The sequence below is a fragment of the Bubalus kerabau genome, chromosome 2, assembly GCF_029407905.1.
Source record: "Bubalus kerabau isolate K-KA32 ecotype Philippines breed swamp buffalo chromosome 2, PCC_UOA_SB_1v2, whole genome shotgun sequence".
Lineage (NCBI taxonomy): Eukaryota > Metazoa > Chordata > Mammalia > Artiodactyla > Bovidae > Bubalus > Bubalus kerabau.
In genome coordinates, this window is record NC_073625.1 from 41439546 (window position 1) to 41464842 (window position 25297).

At 38.9% G+C, this 25297-nt stretch overlaps 1 protein-coding gene and 1 long non-coding RNA gene across 2 annotated transcripts in view; both read left to right on the forward strand.

The window, feature by feature from the left end:
- The first annotated feature begins 736 nt into the window (after nt 1-736).
- Nucleotides 737-25297, forward strand: part of CSMD1 (CUB and Sushi multiple domains 1) — a 1679419-nt gene continuing 1654858 nt past the window's right edge. The window contains exon 1 of the mRNA XM_055567572.1: nt 737-981. Coding sequence (XP_055423547.1) covers nt 737-981 — 245 coding nt within the window. The remainder of the gene's footprint in view (nt 982-25297) is intronic.
- Nucleotides 22012-25297, forward strand: part of LOC129643259 (uncharacterized) — a 45699-nt gene continuing 42413 nt past the window's right edge. The window contains exon 1 of the long non-coding RNA XR_008710199.1: nt 22012-22559. This is a non-coding gene — a long non-coding RNA (uncharacterized LOC129643259). The remainder of the gene's footprint in view (nt 22560-25297) is intronic.

The window sequence follows — 25297 nt, forward strand, 5'->3', positions numbered from 1 at the left end:
GGACTGTCTGATTTTCATTCCATTTAGGCTGCCACAGATCAGCTGTTTCACTCTCAGCCTTAAATGTTTCCCCTCTGACTCAGACAATTGCCCCCACGTGGGGATGGGACCCCTGCTCCAGTTCCCCCACCTGCGGAGAGCAGGTCCAGTCCTAGTAACACTCCTGTTTTTCCCCCCTAGTTCCTTCATCCTTCCAAGTTTTGCATGGTTCTATAATATTCTTTTCCACTGGTCAGATACTCCTGTCCACTCTCAGCTGGTGTTCTGCCTGCACTTCTGTGTCTAAAGGTGTATTCTGGATGTATCCATAGAGATAGAGGTACTCCATGACCACCTAATCCTCTGCCATCTTATTCTCTGTTGTTATCCCACTCTAGTATTCTTGTCTGGGAAATTTCCATGGATAGACGAGCCTGGTGGGTTACAGTCCATGGGGTTGCAAAGAGTTGGGGCATGACTGAGCACACATGCATTCTCTATTTTTAACACTAGAGAATATTGCTGCAATTTATCACTCAGCATTTGTGCATGAAGAATCACACAATAAATCATTATAAAGACAGGCCAGAAAGTTCCCTGATGTCTAGTGTTTAGGATTCTGGACTTCACTGCCATGGCCCAGGTTCAATCCCTGGTTGGGGAACTGAGATCCTCCAAACCAGACAGCGTGACAAAAAAAAAAAAAAAAAGGCTGGAAAATTTTACAAAAAATACCTTAAAGACAGGCCAAGCTCATATGCTTTCTGATGTGTGTTCTTTTCCAGGTCAGAACTGCGGGGGCTTAGTTCAGGGTCCCAATGGCACCATCGAGAGCCCAGGGTTCCCCCATGGCTACCCCAACTACGCCAACTGCACCTGGATCATTATCACGGGGGAGCGCAATCGGATACAGCTGTCCTTCCACACCTTTGCTCTGGAAGAGGACTTCGATATTCTGTCAGTGTATGATGGACAGCTCCAACAGGGCAATCTGAAAGTGAGGTAAGGTGTCGGCTCTTCCTGTTACAGACGAGGTGGCACGGTTTGACATACTCAGATTCTGGAACTTCACTGGGGTTAGAATTTGAATTTAATGATCAGAAAGTAACGTCTTAGTTACTATAAAGAAAAAGTAAAGATTGAGGATGTGTGCACCATGTTTTCAATCCCTAAAAGCACAACCTCTTACTGAAAGCAATCACTGACTTCATTAATTGATACCAAATTGTTCAAGATGGATAAAACAGTGTTGCCAAGGTAATTTAACTACAGTTACAATACACCATTGTTTTTAAGCAATTGTGGGTTTGAGAGAAAAGGCACAAAGGTACATGTCTGAGTACAATTTAGAGAACAACAAAAGGAACCTTGATATTGTCATAGAATATATTCACTACAAAGGACATAGGAGGTGGGTGGGATAAAAGCATGGAAAAATATTGTGCTCTGGAAAAATTTTGGTTTGCACCATCATAATATATCCCATTGCTCATTAGCATTCTCTTTTGATATATGATTTTTCACCATGAAGAAAGAACAATATTTGCTGGGATGATTGTAAGTTATATTTTTAATTTATCACCAAGTTTGTACCTGTACAATATATCCATCTTTTTTTTTTTAAATTTTGGCTAAGGGATAAGGAATATCCATTTCAAAGACATCACAATTTCTTAATATATTAATACATATATAACATGAATGTACAATATATCCATCTTTTTTTTTTTAAATTTTGGCTAAGGGATAAGGAATATCCATTTCAAAGACATCACAATTTCTTAATATATTAATACATATATAACATGAATGTATGAATATCGATGTATTAACTAGATAGTCAATGTGTTAAAAATATATTATGACTATATTTCAAAATATTCTAATTGCATTTCTGTATGCATTTTCAGATATAAAACACCGTATAGTTTTCTTTCTGTACCATCTTCAGTGTTACCATCTGCTTTTCCAGTTGTCCTTTCGGAGACTTACTGCATATAGCTACCTCCTTTATGGACTCCTTAGCCAAGCTTGCTTTCTTCTTGTCAAGGATGCATGGGCCAGTGTGTTTGGACAAAGTATCTACATAGACAGTACTTGTTAATTTGATGCAAGATTTCTTAATCTGTCTGATGCTCTTCTGTTAGTTATTTACTAGTTTTTATTCCACATAAATGATTCTACTAGGGAATAGTGCTATTTTGTAATAACAGAGAGAATTGTAATAAAAACTCCAAAGAATTGTGACAAAAAATAGATAATCCAGTTAACTCAAATATTAAGGCATATAACTCTGTGTTAAAAGTAATTCTTTCTCTTTTGATGAAAACAAAGCCTATTGCATGTGAAAGTAAAAAAAAATAATAATATTTTTCTGTGAGGAAGAGTGCCCAGCTTCTGCATGGTAACTTTCCCAGGAGTGGTCTCAGATGCAGCCAGATCGATCATCTGTTGGATGTGGTTTTTAATTTACTGTCCAGCTGAAAGCACTCCTGTTCTGAGGGAAAAACTACAAATGATCTTCAAATCTATTATTTTAAAATATCCAAAGTCATTTTTATTCACCCTGTAGGTTCAGGCATTATTTGGAGTTGGGAGAGCAATTTCCAAAGTAGTTACATAATTACATAAACTTCTGTTGCTTATAAAACAGCAAAAAAAAACAAAAAAAAACAAAAAAAAAACAGTTAATATTTCCAATCCCTGTAACTCTTTTAATTTCTATAATTCTATTCTATTCTAAAGAAAATCTGTCTTAAATGTTAATTTTCTCAACTTTGATGTTGTTTAGTTGCTAAGTCGTGTTCAACTCTTTTGTGACCTTATGGACTGTAGCCACCAGTCTTCTCTGTCCATGGGATTTCCCAGGCAAGAATAATGGAGTGGGTAGCCTTTCCATTCTCCTCTTCCTGACACAGGGATCAAACCCAGGTCTCCTGCATTTCAGGCATTCTTTATCGTCTGAGCCACCAGGGAAGCCCAACCTATCTTTAAACAACTTATTATTCCCTTAAGTTTTTAAGTTGATACTATGATCATTTTATATGTTAATGATCTTCCCTAGTGGCTCAGACCGTAAAGTATCTGCCTGCAATGCAGGAGACCTGGGTTCAGTCCCTGGGTTGGGAAGATTCCCCTGGAGAAGGGAATGGCTACCCATTCCAGTATTCTTGCCTGGAGAATTCAATGGATAAAGGAGCCTGGTGGGCTACAGTCCACGGAGTCACAAAAATTTGGACATGATTGAACGATTAACACTTACATGTTAATAACTATAAAGTTTAGGAAAACTTTAAGTTTTATAGCAGGATCAGCAGAAGAAATATTAAGGTTAGAATAGTTAGATTCATTGTATTTTATTCTGAGGTACTTTATTAATATTGGTAAGTTATATGTGTGAATCTTGATTCTTACTCACTTAGATGTTTTAACTAGAGAAAGTAAGGAAGACTGATAAGAAAGAAACTGCTTGGGTTTGCACAAATTACTCAGTTACTTATAAATTTTCATTTGAGATGAATAACAAGTCACAATTCTATGTGTTTCCTGTCCTTACAGTAAGGAAAATGTTTTTGTCTTTCTATTATATGATATAACTTTCCCTCTGAACTCCATACTCAGAATGCCTCTTTGAGTGGACATCCTAATCAGTTCAATTCAGTTCAGTCACTCAGCGTGTTCAACTCTTTGCGACCCCATGAATCGCAGCACGCCAGGCCTCCCTGTCCATCACTAACTCCCGGAGTTCACTCAGACTCACGTCCATCGAGTCAGTGATGCCATCCAGCCATCTCATCCTCTGTCATCCCCTTCTCCTCCTGCCCCCAATCCCTCCCAGCATCAGACTCTTTTCCAATGAGTCAAATCTTTGTATGAGGTGGCCAAAGTACTGGAGTTTCAGCTTTAGCACCATTCCTTCCAAAGAAATCCCAGGGTTGATCTCCTTCAGAATGGACTGGTTGGATCTCCTTGCAGTCCATGGGACTCTCAGGAGTCTTCTCCAACACCACAGTTCAACAGCATCAATTCTTCAGCGCTCAGGTTTCCTCACAGTCCAACTCTCACATCCATACATGACCATTGGGAAAACCATAGCCTTGACTAGACGGACCTTTGTTGGCAAAGTAATGTCTCTTCTTTTGAATATGCTATCTAGGTTGATCATAACTTGTCTTCCAAGGAGTACATGTCTTTTACATTATAATTCTTCTGGGCCACAGAAGTGACCATTTCAGGTGTCCTAACAAATTCCCAAAGCATATCAGAAACAGAATTCCAATAATAACTGCTAAGTACTATGCTGTGTGCTGTGCTTAGTCACTCAGTCATGTCCGACTCTTTGCGACCCCATGGATTGCAGCCTGCCAGTCTCCTCTGTCTATGAGGATTCTCCAGACAAGTATACTGGAGTGGGTTGCCATGCCCCAAGGGCCTTTACAAATATAAAATTTGAATCAAGAATGGCGTGAAATAGTAAATAAATAATGTTATGTAATAGGAAACATAATGATATGAAATAAAAAATGTTCTCATTATTAGGGCAAATATGTGAGCAGGTTGTAGTATTTCAACATTAGTTAATGGACAAAGTATTTGTATAATAACAGGATTGAAATCTAATTAATAAGGTTGAGGTGGAGACTCCAAGGCTATTTATTTCCCATGTATCTTGGAACAGTTGTTTATTTCTCAAATAAAATTGAATCGCAACCCAGAGAATCTCTGGAATTCAAACAAAGGGCACCTTTGTGAGAGACTTGATTGTGAGCTGCCAATTCACTCAGTTGTCAGGAAAGTTACCACTTAGAGCTGTCATGGTCTCTGGTTGTGTTACTTCTGTACAAACACAGATTTTAGCAGCTGAAAATGTGCACTAATGAAAATTGACAGTGTATAATATTCATTGATTCTTGATCATTTTATTATAAAGAAATATATTTTGTGCAAATACAATAGATAAACCTTTTTATATAGATTACATAAGATTTACATGTAATCCCTAGCTAACAGAATTTGAGGTTAAGGATTACTCATGTTTATGTTGTAACTTGAAATTTAGTGAGAATATTTGATTTAACCTATGTCAGCAGCAGCAGCATGTAACAAAAAACTTTAAACAAAGCAATAGTGTACAGTGTATGTTTCATTTTAGATTATCTATATGAAACAAACTCATATATGATTTATATATCCATCAATAAATCAACTTTTAGTATGTGGTTATTGAGCTTTTTTTTTTTTTTTTTTAATTGGAGACTAATTACTTTACAGTATTGTGGCAGTTCTATTTCCAGTTTTTTAAGGAATCTCCACACTGTTCTCCATAGTGGCTGTACTAGTTTGCATTCCCAACAACAGTGTAAGAGGGTTCCCTTTTCTCCACACCCTCTCCAGCATTTATTGCTTGTAGACTTTTGGATCGCAGCCATTCTGACTGGCGTGAAATGGTACCTATTTGTGGTTTTGATTTGCATTTCTCTGATAATGAGTGATGTTGAGCAACTTTTCATGTGTTTGTTAGCCATCTGTATGTCTCCTTTGGAGAAATGTCTGTTTTGTTCTTTTTTGATTGGGTCGTTTATTTTCCTGGAATTGAGCTGCTTGTCTATTTTTGAGATTAAGTCTTTGTCCATTTCTTCATTTGTTATTATTTTCTCCCGTTCTGAAGGCTGTGTTTTCACCTTGTTTATAGTTTCCTTTGTTATGCAGATGCTTTTAATTTTAATTAGGTCCCATTTGTTTATTTTTGCTTTTATTTCCAATATTCTGGGAGATGGGTCATAGAGGATCCTGCTGTGGTTTATATCTGAGAGTGTTTTGCCTATGTTTTCCTCTAGGAGTTTTATAGTTTCTGGTCTTATGTTTAGATCTTTAATCCATTTTGAGTTTACTTTTGTGTATGGTGTTAGAAAGTGATCTAGTTTCATTCTTTTACAAGTGGTTGACCAGTTTTCCCACTGTTTAATAAGTGGTTGCACCACTTGTTAAAGAGATTGTCTTTTCTCCTTTATATATTTTTGCTTCCTGTGTCAAAGATAAGATGTCTTATCATACAAATTGTGAAAGTATTTGTTCTAGTTCTGTGAAAAATACTGTTGGTAGCTTGATAGGGATTCCATTGAATCTATAGATTGCTTTGGATAGTATACTCATTTTCACTATATTGATTCTTCTGATCCATGAACATGGTATATTTCTCCATCTATTTGTCATCTTTGATTTGTTTCATCTGTGTTTTATAGTTTTTTTTTTTATACACAGGTGTCCATAGGTGCATGGATTTATCTCTGGGCTTTCTATTTTGTTCCATTGATCTATATTTCTCTCTGTGCCAGTACCATACTGTCTTGATGACTGTGACTTTATAGTAGAGACTGAAGTCAGGCAGGTTGATTTCTCCAGTTCCATTCTTCTTTTTCAAGATTGCCATGGCTATTTGAGGTTTTTTGTTTTTCCATACAAATTGTGAAATTATTTGTTCTAGTTCTAAAAAATACCATGGGTATCTTGATAGGGATTGCATTGAATCTATAGATTGCTTTGGGTAATATACTCATTTTCACTATATTGATTCTTCCGATCCACGAACTTGGTATATTTCTCCATCTATTTGTGTACTCTTTGATTTCTTTCACCAGTTTTTTATAGTTTTCTATATATAGGTCTTTTGTTTCTTTAGGTAGATATATTCCTAAGTATTTTATTCTTTTTGTTACAGTGTTGAATGGAATTGTTTCCTTCGTTTCTCTTTCTGTTTTCTCATTGTTAGTGTATAGGAATGCAAGGGATTTCTGTGTGTTGATTTTATATCCTGCAAATTTACTATATTCATTGATTAGCTCTAGTAATTTTATGGTAGAATCTTTAGGGTTTTCTATGTAGAGGATCATGTCATCTGCAAACAGTGAGAGTTTTACTTCTTCTTTTCAAATCTGGGTTCCTTTTATTTCTTTTTCTGCTCTGATTGCTGTGGCCAAAGCTTCAAAAACTATGTTGAATAGTAGTGATGAGAGTGGGCACCCTTGTCTTGTTCCTAACTTTAGGGGAAATTCTTTCGATTTTTCACCATTGAGGATAATGTTTGCTGTGGGTTTGTCATATATAGCCTTTATTATGTTGTGGTATGTTCCTTCTATTTCTGCTTTCTGGAGGGTTTTTATCATAAATGGATGTTGAATTTTGTCAAAGGTTTTTTCTGCATCTATTGAGATAATCATATGGTTTTCATCTTTCAATTTGTTAATGTAGTGTATTGCATTGATTGATTTGCAGATATTGAAGAACCTTGCATCCCTGGGATAAAGCCCACTTGGTCATGATTTATGATCTTTTAAACAGGTTGTTGGATTCTGTTTGCTAGAATTTTGTTAAGGATTTTTGCATCTATGTTTATCAGTGATATTGGTCTGTAGTTTTCTTTTTTTGTGGCATCTTTGTCAGGTTTTGGTATTAGGGTGATGGTGGCCTCATAGAATGAGTTTGGAAGTTCACCTTCCTCTGCAATATTGTGGTGTTTTTTTCCATACATTGACATGAATCAGCCATGGGTGTACATGTGTCCCCTACCCTGACCCTCCCTCCCACTCCCTCCTCATCCCATCCCTCAGGGTCATTCCAGTGCACCAGCCCTGAGCACCCTGTCTCATGCATCAAACCTGGACTGGCGATCTATTTCACATATGGTAGTATACATGTTTCAACGATATTCTCTCAAATCATCCCACCCTCACCTTCTCCCACAGAGTCCAAAAGACTGTTCTATACATCTGTGCCTCTTTTGGTGTCTCACGTTACCATCTTTCAAAATTCCATATGTATGCATTAATATACTGTATTGGTGTTTTTTCTTTCTGACTTACTGTGCTCTGTCTGCTGATGGCCATCTAGGTTGCTTCCATGTCCTGGCTAATGTAAACAGTGCTGCGATGAACATTGGGGTACATGTGTCTCTTTCAATTCTGGTTTCCTTGGTGTGTATGCCCAGCAGTGGGATTACTGGGTCATATGGCAGCTCTGTTTACAGTTTTTTTAAGGAATCTCCACACTGTTCTCCATAGTGGCTATACTAGTTTGCATTCCCACCAACAGTATAAGAATGTTCCTTTTTCTGCGCACACTCTCCAGTATTTATTGTTTATAGACTTTTGTATAGCAGCCATTCTGACCAGTGTGAGATGGTACCTCATTGTGGTTTTGATTTGCATTTCTCTGATAATGAGTGCTGTTGAACATTTTTTTCCATGTGTTTGTTAGCCATTTGTATGTCTTCTTTGAAGAAATGTCTATTTAGTTCTTTGGCCCATTTTTTGATTGGGTCACTTTTTTCTTTCTTTCTGGAATTGAGCTGCAGGAGTTGTTTGTATATTTTTGAGATTAATTCTTTGTCAGTTGCTTCATTTAATATTATTTTCTCCCACTCTAAAGTTGTGGTCCATATACACAATAGAATATTACTCAGCTATTAAAAATAATGCATTTGAATCAGTTCTAATGAGGTGGATAAAACTGGAGCCTATTATACAGAGCAAAGTAAATCAGAAAGAAAAACACCAATACAGTATATTGAGCATTAAATGAAAACTTGTGAGCACGAAAGAAATGATTAGACTCAAATTAGGAATAGGAACCTGCTCCTAGATTATCTGGAATTAAAACTTTAGTTACTCATTGTTTTTTAATTAATTTTTATGGGTGTATAGTTGATTTACAATGTTATATTAGTAAAATGAATCAGTTATGCATATGTACATATCTACTATTTTTTAGATTCCATTCCTATAAACGTCATTATAGAGTATTCCCTGGTGTATACTTTGCTTCCCTTTTGGCTCAGACAGTAAAGAATCTGCCTGCAATGTGGGAGACCTGGATTTGATCCCTGGGCTGGGAAGAGTCCCTGGAGAAAGAAATGTCAACCCACTCCAATATTCTTGTCTGGAGAATCCCATGGCCAGAGGAGCCTTGCAAGCCTATGGGGTCGCAAAGAGTTGGACATGACTGAGCAACTAAGCACAGCACAACATTTCACATATAGTAGCACATATATTTCAATCACAATCTCCAAATTTATCTCTCCCTCCTTTTCTTTCTTTGTAACAATAAGTTTGTTTTCTACATCTGTGACTCTATTTCTGTATTGTAAATAGATTCACAAGTACTATTTTCTTTTTTTAGATTCCACATATAAGTCATATACAGTATTTGTCTTTCTCTATCTTGCTTACTGCACTCAATATGACAATCTCTTAAGTCCATAAATGCCACTGCAAATGGCATTATTTTGTTCTTTTTTTATAGTTGAGTAATATGCTATTGTGTGTGTGTGTTTGTGTGTGTGTGTGTGTGTGTATACCACATCATATTTACCCATTCCTCCATGGATGGATATTTAGGTTGCTTCCATGTCCTGGTTATTGTGAATAGTGTTGCTGTGAACATTAGGGTACATGTATCTTTTCAAGTTATGTTTTTTGTTTTGTTTTGTTTTTTAACAGATATGTCCAGGAGTAGGACTGCTGTATTATATGGTAGCTCTATTTTTAGGTTTTGAAGGAACCTACATACTGTTCTCCATAGTGGTTGTATCAGTTTATATTCCTCCAATAATGTAGGAGGGTTACCTTTTCTCTACACCCTCTCTTGCATTTATTGTTTGTAGATTATTTGATGATGACAGTGCTGACTAGTGTGAGGTGATACCTCATTGAAGTTTTGATTTGGATTTCTCTAATAGTTAGTTATGTTGAGCACATTTTCATGTGCCTCTTGGCCATCTGTATGTCTTCTTTAGAGAAATGTCTATTTAGATCTTCAGCCCATTTTTTGATTGGGTGTTTTTTGTTTGTTTTATATTGAGCTTCATGAGCTGTTTTAACATTTTAGAAGTTAACGCATCATTGGTCACTTAATTTGCAAATATTTTCTTCCATTCTGTATGTTGCCTTTTCGTTTTGTTTACTATTTCCTTTACTGTGCAAAAGCTTTAAGTTTAATTAGGTCCAATTTGCTTATTTTTGTTTTTATTTTCATTACTGTAGGAGTAGATCAAAAAAGACCTTACTGTGATTTATGTCAGAGAGTGTTCTGGCTATGTCTTCCTCTAAGAGATTTATAGTATCTGGTCTTACTTTTCAGTCTTCAATCCATTTTGAGTTTATTTTCTGTATGATGTTAGAGAATGCTCTAATTTCATTCTTTTACATGTAGCTTCCAGTTTTCCCAGCACCATTTATTGAAGAGACTTTTTTCTCTGTTTTATACTCTTGCCTCCTTTTGGTAGATTAATTGACCATAGGTAAGTGGTTTTATCTCTGGCCTTTCTTTCCTGTTCCATTGATCTATATTTCTGTTTTTGTGCCCTTGCTGTTTTTTTATGAGCTGTCATGTTACTGCTATTTTTTAAATCTCTGGCCATATTGACTCTGTAGTTTCTCTTGATTCTCAAATCTCCACGGAAGTCCCACCAGGTGGTCATAAAACCCTAAACATTTTATTTTGCAGTATCTCTCTTTAAACCACAGCCTGTTTTGATCCTCACAGAAAATGCTCCATGAAGGCCCTGTCCTGTCCAAGGTTCACCCTACATAGGGGTTGACCGATATACTGAGACAATGATATGTGGCTGCAGGCTCACCCTCTCTAATCCTGAGACAGTTGCTGTGCTCCCGTCTGCATTCTATGTTGCCAGTAAGAAGAACACTCTAGTCAACATGACCCTGATATTAAAGGAACCCTCCAATCTGACCCCAAACTATTAAACATGTCTGCCCTCCAGTCTCTTCCATGTTTTTCCTGTAGTGTTTCAGTCCACTCTGGCTGTTATAACAGGATATACCATGGACTGGGAGGTTAAATAACAATGGACATTTATTCCCCATAGTTCTGGAGGCAAAAAGTTCAAGATTAAGTTGCCAGCAAATTTTGTGTCTAACGAGGGCCTGTTTCTTTGTTCATAGGGGCTATCTGTGTCTCTGCTGTCAGTGTCTTCATGTGGTAAAAAGGGCTGGGGAACTCTCCAAGGTCTCTCATAGAAGAGTGCTAATCATAATCATGAGAACTCCACCCTCCCTAGTGTTAGTCACTCAGTTGTGAACGACTCTTTGCAATCCATGGACTGTAACCTGCCAGGCTCCTCGGTCCATGGGATTTCCCAGGCAAGAATACTGGAGTGGTTGCCATTCCCTTCTCCAGGGAATCTTCCTGACCCTGGGTCTCCTGTATTGCAGGAAGATTATTTACCATCTGAGCCACCAAGGAAGTCCCTCACCCTTCCGGGAAGCCCCCCACACTCCCTAATCACTAACCACTTCCTACAGCCTCCACCTTCAAATGCCAACACATTAGCAGTGGGGGAGAATGTGAATTTGCTGGGGCGGGGGGGTGAGGTGGGTTCAGTCTATGAATATATTTTAGGGGACATATTTACTTAAATGGGTCTATGAGTTATTCCTTGTTCTGATCTTGTAAGAAAATATAATATACTACAATATTCCTCATCTTTCACTCTGCTTGCCTAAGTTATATTCAACTTTTAAAACCGATTGCATATTATTTTTATTAATATTTCACAAAATTGTCCCTGTGCATCCCAAGTTAAAAAATGACACCCCTCCAACAAGTCCTTTTTTTTTTTTTTAAGTCTTAATGCCTTTAGCACTTGCTACTAACATAGACCTTGAATCATATATTCCTTTGAAATCACAATATCTCTGATGTTGCCTTTGTTGAAGGTTGTATATATCTTTGTGTGTTCTAATATGGCAAATAGAACATACATCCTCCAAGGCCAATAACTGTGCTGTAACTATCTTCTCTGATGAAAACAGATACTTCAGTTTAAAATAGTCAATAAATCTTCATGGAACAATTTTGATTTAATTCCCGATTCAGGACCACCCCTCACTGAACTCTGTGTGTCTAACCCAACATGACTTAAATATAACTGTCTCCTCTAAGTGAGCATAGAGACAGTCATATCTGGTAGACATTCTCTAAATTAGAAGTTGTATTTCAATTTGTCCCCAAATCTAAAATAATTGAAGTTGACATCAATTTCCAAGTGTAATAACATTATAATATCAAACTTGGAAAGTAAATCCCATTATAACTTCAAAAAGTAAATAAAAGTGGACTTATGAAGGAATACTGTGCCATGCAGAAGTGGAAAATCAGCATATTTATTCCATGATTATTACAAGTTCTAGGAAAATGGCTGTGACAGACTTCTTCGCTCTATCTTCCTCTCACTTTTACAGGATTACCCCTAATTTTCTGCATTGATGGTGATGAAGAGGTAAGAGATGACTGTGATAGGGCCATGAAAGTCAGAAAATCATGACTGGGTGATGCTGAGGTATCAGTCTTGTTTTGTTTTTTCAAGGAAATGTGGTTGAATGTGTTACTGAAGGAATTTGTATAATATTAACTCTATCTGGTGATGTTTAGAACTTGAGAACTTTTAAGAGCTAATAAGGGGGTTTGATGGCATTTGGATTAAATTAGGCTAAAGGCCCAGCAGTGTCGAAATTCCACCCTACTCTCCCCCATTGTCATTATGAGGTCCTAGGGAGCCATTCACAGACCCATAGTTGGATAAAAATCAAAGCATCATTTTATTTTTAGCTTGATTGGTGCCTAATGTCCCATGTAAGACTCTGAGAAACATAGGATGAAAAAATAGGATAAAAGCTTCTGGAGTATTGTATTCATAACAATGACATCTTAGTATCTCATCGCATGCGGCCAGCCATGTGGTCAGGGACTAGAAAGGATGAGGCAGTACCATCAGACCAGCACGCCCTGGAGAGATGGCCTTCCAGTCTGTGAGAGGCAGCAGAAGGGCCCGCTCCGCAGGGTGGACGTCTCAGGCTGTCAAAGCCCAGCGGCCCCACCAGCACTTCAGTTCAGTTCAGTTCAGTTCAGTTCATTTCAGTCGCTCAGTCATGTCCGACTCTTTGCGATCCCATGAATTGCAGCATGCCAGGCCTCCCTGTCCATCACCAACTTCCAGAGTTCACCCAGACTCACGTCCATCGAGTCAGTGATGCCATCCAGCCATCTCATCCTCTGTCGTCCCCTTCTCCTCCTGCCCCCAATCCCTCCCAGCATCAGAGTCTTTTCCAATGAGTCAACTCTTTGCATGAGGCGGCCAAAGTACTGGAGTTTCAGCTTTAGCATCATTCCTTCCAAAGAACACCCAGGGCTGAGCGCTTAGGGATCCTATCAAACAGGCCCTCCTGTCCGAGAGGGGGCGCTGCAGAGAGGCTGTGGGGGACAGCGACAGTGTTCCTTCCTCTCCTACAAACCTATCATGTTTCGATGAGTCTGTGAATCTGTCAGCCACGGTCACTATTCTTTGTACATATTGTAAGACGGTGAAATTAAAAATCATTTGATACAGCATCCAAATTCCCTTCCTGAGCATATGCTTTATATTAGTAGCTCATGGTCAAGATAAATGTCACTGGGTAAGGTTGAGTCCATTGGTTTATTTTTTTAAGTTGGTGGTCTGCAGCTGGCTAGTGTTGAAGAGAAGACCAGTAAAATCAAAGACTCAAGGATCCAACTGAGGCCTAAACATATATTTCTGTTTGCATTTATATAGAAATATGTACTTGTTTGCTTACCAAGTGGCACTAATGGTAAAGAACCTGCCTGCCAATGCAGGAGACATAAGAGACACAGGTTCAATCCCTAGTTTGGGAAGATACCCTGGAGGAGGGCGTGGCAACACACTCCATTATTCTTGCCTGGAGAATCCCACGGACAGAGAAGCCTGGCAGGCTGCAGTCCATAGGGTCACAAAGAGTCAGACATGACTGAGGCGACTTAACATGCATGCACACATGTAGTTGTATATAATCTTCTCAGTTGATTTTAATGTGCAACAACTCATTAAAAACTGCATGTACTTTTTCATAAGACTCATTTATTAACAAAAAATGACTAAACTGCTAATAATGAGAGATTCTGGAAATAAAATATGAAGCGTTTAAAGGAGATAGGCAGAAATATGTTTGCAAAACTACAAGCAAGTTTTAACATGTATTTGGATTCTGTTCACTACTATCCATGCTGCAGTGGTGTTTTTACATGAGCCAAAATGAATGGTTTATTTCATTATCCTGGTCATTTTGGAAGTAATAAATCATATTAATATGGGCAACTGAGTGTTTTCAGTAACCATGAATATATGTATGGGGAACATATTTCCCAACCCCCCAAATACTAGGACAGATTTCTTGTATAAATGTAGACATATGGAAAGCCACTCAGAGTTACAGAGAGAGGATGAAAGGACAGGAAGACTAACAGATAACTTGCAACATGACCCTGTTTTTAGCAGACAAATCTATTTTGAGGTCTTGGTGACAGAAACATGAAAGTAGACACAGTTTTATAAAATACAAAATCTTGTCTTCCCTGCTTAAAACAAAATTAACATGTTGGACCATCAATTTAAATATTAATATGTAATGATAAAAATACTAACAAGAACTACTTCAGTATACATAACTTAGAAGTTATGGAGAAAATGACTGAAGAATTGGACATCCTGAAATTTAAAATCCAAAAACAAAATTGAGAAAAAGAATTTGAAGTAGTGTGAAACACAAGGGACTATTTTCTTAATTTATGACATGTACTCCCAGAACTGTGAGGAATGAAATAAATCCTTTAATTGAAAATCAGGTAAAAATATGAATAAGGAGTTCAAATATAAGCCATCCATGGTAATAAGTATATTTAAGACAAATTAAAACAATAATGCAATATAATATCTCACCACTCTGAATGGAAAAACTTAAAATATTTTTGGTAATGCAGAGTTTTTGACATACTTAGACAAATGCCTTTATATCCTGTTGGTAAAGTTATGAATTGCAGCCATTACTTTTGGACAGAAATTTTGATATTTCTCTCAAAAAACTGTTAATGCAAGCTGTCTCTTTCAGCAAGGCTATTCTATGTAAGAATTTATTATACAAAACTACCATGAAATATACATGGAATGAAATGCTGATGGGTGCATTTTGATAGCATTAAAAACAAATTCAAAAATGTATTTTTTTATTTTATAAGAAGGTCTATCTTTCTAGGTTAGAGGATGCATGTATTACAGTGTACTATGAAAAAATAATAAATGAGATCTTTATTTGCTAGCATGAAGAAATTTCTCAGTATATACTTCTCTGGTGGCTCAGCTGGTAAAGAATCCACCTGCAATGGGGGAGACCTGGGTTCAATCCCTGGGTTGGGAAGATCCTCTAGAGAAGGGTTACAGCTACCCACTCCAGTATTCTGGCCTGGATAATTCCATGGACTATAGTCAGACATAATTGAGCGACTTTCACTATAGGTAACACTTATGAATTATAGCAGTATCGGTGTTGAATTGTTCTCAATGTTTTATTTTCTTGAATAAATGACATGTAATATCTAATAAAACACCATCTGGAATTTTGGATGCTGGCGGGACCCAGAGTATCCCTTCCTTATATATATTCAATAATTGCAGCACATTGTAGTGATTGCAAGGATGCCTTCAGAAGGAGAATCAGGGCATCTATCCAGCCTGAGGGCTGCCTTCCAGCCATTGTCATTTTAATCAGGATAAAATGCTGCCTTAATCCAGAAAAGGTATGGCTCTCCTGGTGTTCAAGGCAGGCTAGGAGTAGGGGAGGTTTTGTTTTTACTGTTGTTGCTCTTTTCTCTTTTTTTCCAGAATTCAGATGCAGTTGATGTACAATATTATATGACTTTCAGGCATATATCAGAGCAATTCAGAATTTTTAAAAATTATATACTCTATTGATAATTATTGTAAACTTGGCTGTACTCCTTGTGTTATACAATATATATATACTGCTCATTTATTGTATACATAGTAGTTTGTACACATATTAAACACTAGTTTCATTTCCCTGGGTTTGTTTCTATTTTGTTATACTTATATTCACATGTGTTTTTTTTTTTTTTTTAATAGTTTAGATTCCACATACTAGTGAAGACATACGGTATTTGTCTTTCTCTGACATTTCATTTTGCATACTGCCCTACAGGTCCATCCACGTTGTTGCAAATGGCAAAAATTCATTCCTTTTTATGGCTGAGTTGTTTTCTAATATATACATATACCACATCTTCCTTATGCATTCATCTGTCATTGGGCACTTGGGTTGCTTCTGTATCTTGGCTCTTGTAAATAATGATGCTGTGAATGTTGGGATGCGTATATCTATTTGAATTAGCATTTGGGTGATTTTGAGTTTCGTAAGTATGTGTGCTCTGCCTCTGGACTTCTTATGGAGGCAATTATCTGAATGTCTATGAATATCTGTATCTTAATATTTTTCCCCTCACTCTCTCATATATATATACATATATATACATGCTGCTGCCAAGTCGCTTCAGTCGTGTCTGACTCTGTGCAACCCCATGGACTGCAGCCTACCAGGCTTCTCCGTCCATGGGATTCTCCAGGCAAGAACACTGGAGTGGGTTGTCATTTCCTTCTCCAATGCATGAAAGTGGAAAGTGAAAGTGAAGTCACTCAGTTGTGTCTGACTCTTAGTGACCCCATGGACTGCAGCCTACCAGGCTCCTCCATCCATGGGATTTTCCGTGCAACAGTACTGGAGTGGGGTGCCATTGCCTTCTCCCTATGTATACATAGATATATGTATATCTATGTATATCAATATTTCTCAACCAGAAGCAATCTTATGCCATAGTGAACGTTTGGTAATGTCTAGAGACATTCTTGTTTGACACAGTTGGGTGGGGGTCCACTGGGTATAGAGGTATGGTACATGCTGATAGATGCCTTAAGACACACAAGACAGCCCCATGTGACAGAGGATTGTCTGCTATGAAATGTCAAAAATTCTGAGGATGAAACCCCCTGATCTGAAGCAGTAAACCATCTGTTTAGGACCATCTGTAGCTGTAACCATCTATATCTGCAGGTCTGCCTCTACTTGCCTTTCTATGTTGTTTCTCTATGCAGAGAATAACTCAAGCTGAAAGAGGTAAATGAGAATGCTCTGAAACTGACAGTTCTATCTTTGCATGTAGAGGTAACCAGGCAGATGGGCTGATTGAATTGAACAGAAATGAGGGGTCTCCTGTAGGACTGTGTCAGCAAGGAAGTGGGATTTCTAACATATCATTGTTTAGTCGCTAAGTTGTGTCCAAATCTTTGCAACCCCATGAACTACAGAATGCCAGGCTTCCCTGTCTTTCACTATCTCATGGAGTTTTGTTGAACTCATGTCCATTGAGTCAGTGATGCCATCCAACCATCTTATTCTCTTTCACTGCCTTCTCCTCCTGCCCACAGTCTTTCCCAGCATCAGGGTCTTTTCCAGTGAGTCGGCTCCTCACGTCAAATGGCCAAAGTATAGGAGCTTCAGCTTCAATATCAGTCCTTCCAATGAATATTCAGGGTTGATTTCTTTTAGAATTTACTGGTTTGATCTCCTTGCAGTCCAAGGGACTGTCAAGAGTCTTCTGTAGGATACAGGATGCTAGGGGCTGGTGCACTGGGATGACCCAGAGGGATGGTATGAGGAGGGAGGTGGGAGGGGGGTTCAGATTCATGTTAATGTATGGCAAAACCAATATGATATTGTAAAGTAATTAGCCTCCAATTAAAATAAATAAATTTATATTAAAAAAAAAGAGTCTTCTTCAGTACCACAATTTGAAAGCATCAGTTCTTTGGCACTGAGCCTTCTTTATGGTACACCATAAAAGCATCACCTAATTTCACCAAGAATCATTGTTACCTTATGTCTCAAAAGGAAATAAAATTGTTATTATTATTTCAGTCTTTGGTTTCTGGGAAAAGGAACATAAAGGTGTCCAAAAGTCAGTAAGATATTAATTGACTTTTATTATTGTACATGATAGTGAATCTGCAAAGGGTTTGTTCAAATGGCTTACTGGGAAGCCATCCATCACAAAGAGCAAGCAGGAGCTATAAATAACCAGATTTCTTAGAATTTACAGGATTTTAAATGAATTTTATGTGGATGACTGTTGCCGAAATCCTGGCCTCTGTTCTCCAGTGCTGAATAGAAACACAGAGACCGAGTTTCAGGTGAAATAGAAGAGTAACTTTTATTGCTTTGCCAGGCAAAGGGGGGCGCAGTGGGCTCATGACCTGAAAACCATGTGACCCACCCTGGTGGAGTTTGTGAGGAGTTTTATAGTGTTTGAGGAACGGGTCATGATCAGCTCATGGACAGTTCTTGGATTGGTTGGCATCAAGGTGAAGTTTCAAGCATCATCAACCTTCTAGTTTCAACCAGTTGAGGGTCTATGTTCTTGTGGTCAGCAGGTTTCATTGGAGCGGGGGTAGGCTTCCTGTAAAAACAACTTAGGGATGTGTATCAGACCTTTATCTGTATCTTTCAGGGAACTGGAAGTTTGGTGATTCTGTTATGTTGCAGAATTATAGTAGAAATTTTTACCAGTTCTTTAGCCCAACACTTAATCTTTGTTTCTGCATCTTCACCTTTCCCAATCATTAACTCTTGAGTCAGCATTTTACTTCAGAAGATAAGGACACAGGGCCTTGTACACAGCTTCATGAACAGATGTGTAGTTGAATGATTTTTACGTTTAAAATATACTCCCCCTCCACTTGCCTCTTTTAGGTGTTTAGGTAGCAAAACGTTTGCTGATTTTTCCTTATATCTCCATCCAACACTTAGAATACATTAAACAAATTTATTTTGATTGAATACATGTACATTAGTTGTTTCTAAAATAATTTTAAAGGAATTAAGTCTATATACAAACATATATTATGCATTTTAATTCACAACATTTAAAAGGCAGAATAGGATATTACTTAGAACTTAAAAAATAATTATTTCCTTTACTATAGTAAACACAGCCACCCTCCCTGTGCATATAAATGTGATTGACTTTGTATCTGAATGTACTGAAATATGGGGCTTCCCAGGTGGCACTAGTGGTAGAGAATCTGCCTGCTGATGCAGGAGACAGGAGAGATTTGGTTTGAGCCCTGGATCAAGAAGATCCCCTGGAGGAAAGCATGACAACCCACTCCAGTATCCTGGCCTAGGGAATCCCATGAACAGAGGAGTCTGGCAGGTTACAGTCTGTAGAATCACAAAGAGTTGGACACGACTGAAGTGACTTAGGACAAACACATGTACTGAAATATAATCAAAAGGCAAATATCTATCTATCTATCTATCTATATATATCTTAGAACCTCTCTCCCAACCTTTAAAATATTACTGTTATCCTAGAGTAATCTTGATATTTACACATGATGAACTTGTGCATTTAACTAGCCAAAAGCATTATGTATGAAAATTGTATAAGTGATTAAGAGTTTTTACAGTTCAGAAGCCTCTAAATTTAGTAAATTCTTTCAAATAAGATCACTAGAAGCAGAAATATTGGTCCCTCTTTCTGAACCTCAATTTTATATCTCCCCAGCTTACCTCTTAGAACCTTAAGTATTTACTCAAGCAGAGTTCAGAAACTTGCTCATAGATTCCAGGTGGCAGATACAAGTGCATAAAACCTTCAGAGCCTTTCTTTAGTTCATCCTTGCCCTGAAGGATGAACCAGCTTGGGGAGGATCCTTAAGTGAGTGGGAAATAAAACCTGCCCATGTGAACTTCCTCAGAAGGTTGCAGAGCTCTCCCCTTCCAACCTGGGCCCCCTGGGTCACAGACCCTAAATGGATTTCCTTGGCTTCATGCCGAGGAGCCAGCTTTTGTTGGTCTCTGACTTACAATCAGTGGAAAATGAAACGAGTTTCTCTCTGAACCTTACCCTCAGTACAATTTCCCAAGCTCCAGGATTGTATTGATCCCACACTAAATCCTTAAACGGAAGATGTAGGGTCATGGCTATAGTTAGACTATACTACTCACTACCGTATACTTTATCACTGACATCTGTTAAACTGTCTACTTTAGAAATCACTAGTATAAACCAAAATCTGTATAGCTGGCTTCCTGCTTCAAGGAAACAGCGCCCCCTCCCACCATAAACAGGGGGTGAGTTCCACTTGAGAGAGAATTGAAGTAAACAGGAAAGAACACCAGTGAATGTTTCATATAACCTATCACTTTTCAGTCCAAAGAGGAGAACTGAGATATACAAAACTGGGGCCTCCCAAAAGTTTCTCAAACTGTTTTCCTTCAAGGAGACAGCAGCTCAGTTTCTCATAGCTGTTCTTGGACCTTCTGTGGCTATTTCTGTTCTCATTATATCACATCTTATAGATCTATGATCATCCCATTGACAAATGTACCAAGCTAGTCCTGAATATAATAAGGTGCATTCACCACCACATTTTTTTGCTTGCCTTTAAAAGTTTTCATATTTTATGTGCCTAAGAGTCAGATTTTTTTTTTATATTTCTAAAATTCAAATGCTTCATGTATATATAGAACTTTCTAACAGATATAGGTAGACAAATATTGCCTTTGAAAAGTGAGAATGAAGGTGAGAAGGAAGTGGCCAGTAACTTACAAAGATGGATTCCTTGTAACTTACAAAGGTGGGTAGCTGTAACTCACAGAGGTGGAGTTGTAACTTACAGAGGTGAGGGAGTTGAAAGCATTTATATCATCAAACTGATTTGTTTATGCTCATTGAAATCGGAAGCACTGTCCAAGAGTCGACTGCTTTCAAATGTAACACATACCGCTCACATAAGGACCTTGAAGGGATCCTTTACCCTCTAGATGAGGCTTTATAGCCTCATATACTAAAGCCCTCATATTTCATGATTTCCAGAAAATATCATGCATATTTTTTAAAAGATAATAGATGAATAAGTTATTCACTACACACTTTGGGTGTCAGTTTTCTTTATTTAGTGACTTTTGTACATCAAACGCATATTTTAAATAATGGGTGTGTGTGCACGTTTCCCTGAAAATTGCAAGCCGAAGGCACAGCATTTCAGGGAAACACTCGGGGCCAGAAAAGGACGTGGTGGGAAAGATTGAGGGGCATTGAGGGAAGAGCCACAGAAAAGGAAGGTTTGTGTCTGAGCTGATGAGTCATGGCCACTGAGTGGTAAGCAGTGTGGCTTGGATCTGTCCATGTGCTATGGGGTCCCTGGTTTCCTTCCACATCTCTTTGACCCCTATATCTGAGAACTCTTTCTCTTTCCAAATGTCCCGGTCATGTTTCCCACTTTCTCAAGCTCTCAATCAAGTAAACAGCAAGCACACTGAATGAAAAACAAAGTGATGATGAAACAGCATCCATCCTGAGATCATTTGCAAAGATGAAGATTGTCCCCGCCATCCCCTTTCAGTGTCAAGGCGTGGATGTGTGAATCTCAGGCCACCTACCCTCACCCCAACACACACACCATTTGTCATTCAATCACTAAGTCATGTTCAACTCTTTGTAACCCATGGACTGCAGCACACCAGGCTGCCCTGTCTCCCGGAGTTTGTTCAAACATGTGTCCATTGAGTCAGTGATGCCATCCAAACATCTCATCCCCTGTCGCTCCCTTCAGTCTTTCCCAGCATCAGGGTCTTTTTCAGCGAGTCAGCCCTTTGCATCAGGTGGACAAAGTAGTGGAGCTTAACTGCCTACTATGGACGTTGCACTAACCTGCAAAGGCCACAATGGGCACACCTGTCACTAAGGGGTCTTCCTTTGCCACTTACTACATCAGCTCCTTGAACTCACAGGCTGGCTGGAGAAAGACAGACAGAAAGAGAGAGAGAGAGAGAATGTGTGTATGTGTGTGTGCATGCACTCAGTCCTATCTGAGTCTTTGTGACCCCAGGGACTGTAGTTCGCCAGGTTCCTCTGTCCATGGGATTTCTCAGGCAAGAATACTGGAGTGGGTTGCAATTTTCTCCTCCAGGGGATCTTCTCAATCCAGGGATTCTAACCCAGTCTTTTACATCTCCTGCACTGGCAGGTAGGAGGAGGATGTAGGCACCTGAACAGAGCAGGTGCAAGGCAGCAGGTGAGGTAAGGTGGATGTAGATGCAGGACCTCTTCCCCAGCTCTGGCCAGTGGCCGCCCAGCACAGACGGGATTTGAGTGCCACAGCTGCTTCCAATTGCTTCTCCGCTCAGGGAGGTTCCTGCCGGGAACAGGTAACTCAGGCCCGTGGTCTCCCAAGAGCCCCTGAGGTCAGTGTTCTGCCAGAGGGTGGCTCCTGCAGTGGTTCCCTGTGGGCTCTGGTTCTTTCTGCCACTGAGCACATTCACGGGTGCATCCCGGGCATCCTCTCCTGCCCATCTCTTTGCGGGACCCACACTTGCTGCCCTGGAAGCTTCAGGCCACACACATTTCTGTTTGCCTTCCTGGAGCCCATAGTCAGTCGGCTGCCAGGACCAGGCCCACCCTGCGGGAAGCCCCTACAGAGCTCAAAGGAGAAGATTTCTTGCTGGAGGGGCCTATGTATGGGCTGGATGTGAACTTGGGGCCAGAGAGTGCAACTCTGGAGGTCCTCTCTGGGGAAAGGACTTGAAAGCAGCAACAATGATCTCCGGAGGCATCCAGACACCCCAGAGCTGTGAGGAGGAGCAGCAGGCCCAAGGATGCAAGTGAGTGTAGGGGGTTTTCTTACTTGGGGTTGTGTGTTTGCATTGGCCTTGATGTTCACTGGCTGCCCAGAGTGCAGGGAATGGACCGCACCCCGGGGCTTTGTGCAGAGCTGTAGCTAAGACACCTTTGTGCAGGAGCCCTGGCTAGGACACTTGGGACTACAGAGTAAGAGCCCTGGCCCCAGCTTGTGCTGGGAGGGTGTCTTTTGTTGAAAATTTTCCTGGGTTTGGCATGAGAATGGCTGCTAAGCCGTGGATGGGCTTCAGATTGCTGTCTTGGGAAGTTGGTTTGTATAGCTGCATTGGGGGCCCACCTAGAGCATCTGGGGTGAGGTCCCCATGGAGGAGGGTGCAGTGTGAATGCACCAGGTGGGGTTAGAGCTCAAGTGCCCTTCCTTTTAGCTACCTGGGCAGATAAAAGTGACCCAGTCTGTGGTTTGCCTGGACTAGGGGTCTGTGGGCTTTGGAGAGCCTGGCACTGGGGTCTGGAGGAAGAGGAGGCTGTGCACAGGCCACTGAGGGTGACCAGAGCTGACAGAAGCAGGGTATCAGGTGTGCTTGCATGAGGGGCCATGGTCAGACCCTCATTGTTTCTGTTTAAATATATTTATTTGGCTGTGTCGGGTCTTAGTTCCTGCACACAGGATCGTCATTGTTTTATTATTAAAAAAGAAAGAAAAGTAAAAAGACATACAGTGCAGGAAGTATATGTGGGCAGCAGCAGCTTGAGGCCTCTGCCCTGAAAGGTTAATTAACAATCCCAGCCTTGTCAATTCCATCTGTTGGTAATTCCAGAGTAATGAGAGGAGATGGCCGCGAAACACCTGGCCCCAGAATAGCTGGGGACCATCTAGGTTTCGGTTACTTCCCTTGGAAGACAGAGAGGTTTGAAAAGATTTCAAAGGTATCTTCTGGAATAGAGCTCTCTGTGTCTTATGACACCTTGCATTGCAGTGACATGGTTTGTCATATCATGTATTTAAATGTTTTCAGTCACTTTAATAAAGTTTGTAATCACTAGTGTATTATGTTTTCATTCACTGTAAGTGAATGACATTTGTATAATTACTAGGTAGTGGATTTGTCAAGTTTTTTTTTTTTTTTTTTCCTCTGAAAACCTAGTGTTTCCTGAGTTAGGACTCTGGTATGTAAATAGCCCCACGTGGTTGGGATGCAGTCTAGATTCCTGTACACAAGACCTGGAGACAGCATTTTGGACAATTGTTTTAATTTCTCTGGGTAAATACTTAGGAATGGAATAGGTGGGTCTTATGATAAGCTTATGAGGGTTTCCCAGGGGCACTAGTGGTAAAGAATCCGCTTGCCAGTGCAGGAGACACAGGTTTGATCCCTGGGTTGGGAACGTCACCTGGAGAAGGAAATTGCAACACAGTTCAGTATTTTATTGGCTGGAAAACACTAAGGACAGAGAAGCCTGGCAGGCTCCATGGGGTTTCAAAGAGTTGGACATGTCTGAACATCTGAACACAGTATTAATGGTTTATACTTTCTTGAAGTGGCCAAAACACTTCCCATGGGGTGTAATTTTTTGCATTCCCATCAAAAGTTGTGAATTCTAGTTGTTTCACATCTTTGTAGTCCATACATCTGCTCTTTAATTTTGGTCACTCTAATGAGTACATTATGGAGTATTACTTTCTTGTGTTTTAATTAGCATTTTTGGTGTTAGGATCTTTTCATGTGCTCACTGGTCATTCGTGTATCTTTGTGAAGTCTCTCTTAAAATCTTGTTACACTGATATATGTTACAGAGAACTTCTCACAGATTCATTTTCTTTATGGTGTATTTTGAACAACAAACATTTTAAATCTTGATAAAATCCAATCTATCAATATATTTTATGATTTTATGCAAAGCGTAAGAAAACTTTGCATGCTTTCAATCACAAATATTCTCCCTGATAACTTCTGAAACTAATAATTCAGTTCCTTCAGTCTATGATTCATTTTGAGTTGACTTTCTTATGTGATATGAATTAAGGTTTTAAATTCATCTTTTTGAATATAGATATCCAATTGTTAGAACACCATTTATTGAAGAGACTATAATTCTTTTTTTTTTTTGACTATAATTTTTATAAAGCTGAACTTTTGTGTTTGGTTCTAGCTAAGGGTTGATGCTCATTTTTAAAAACTTGAGATACTCAGCTGATCCGGCATTTGTTAAAAAGACTTCATTTTCCTCTTTGTACTGACTTAGCACAATTGCTGAAAATCAATTTCTGATATATGTCAGGGACTATTCCTGTACTCTCTATTTTGTTCCATTGATCTGTTTGTCTTTTTGCTGTATTGATTATTGTAGTTACACAGTAAGTCTTAAGATTGTGTAGAGTAGGTACTTCAAATGTGGGTGTTTTTCTTTTCTTTTTCTGAGCTGGTTATTCTGGGTCTTTTGCATTTCATAGAATCATTTAGAATCAGCTTGTCAACTTCTATAAAAATTCCCCTTATTTTGGTTGGGATTGCGTTGAACCTACAAATTTGGGAAGAATTTCCATATAAGCAATAGCCTTCCAACGCATGAATGCATAATCTCTCTGCATTCATTTCTGTCCTCTTTAATTTCTCTCAGAAAATGTTAAATTATTAATAGATTCAGCACTTACTACTCAGTGTTTTGCTGCTATTACAAATGTGATATTTTTAAAAATAATTTCATCTTGTTTGCTGATAATGCATAAAAATGCAGTTGATTTTTCATTTAGTGTTAACCT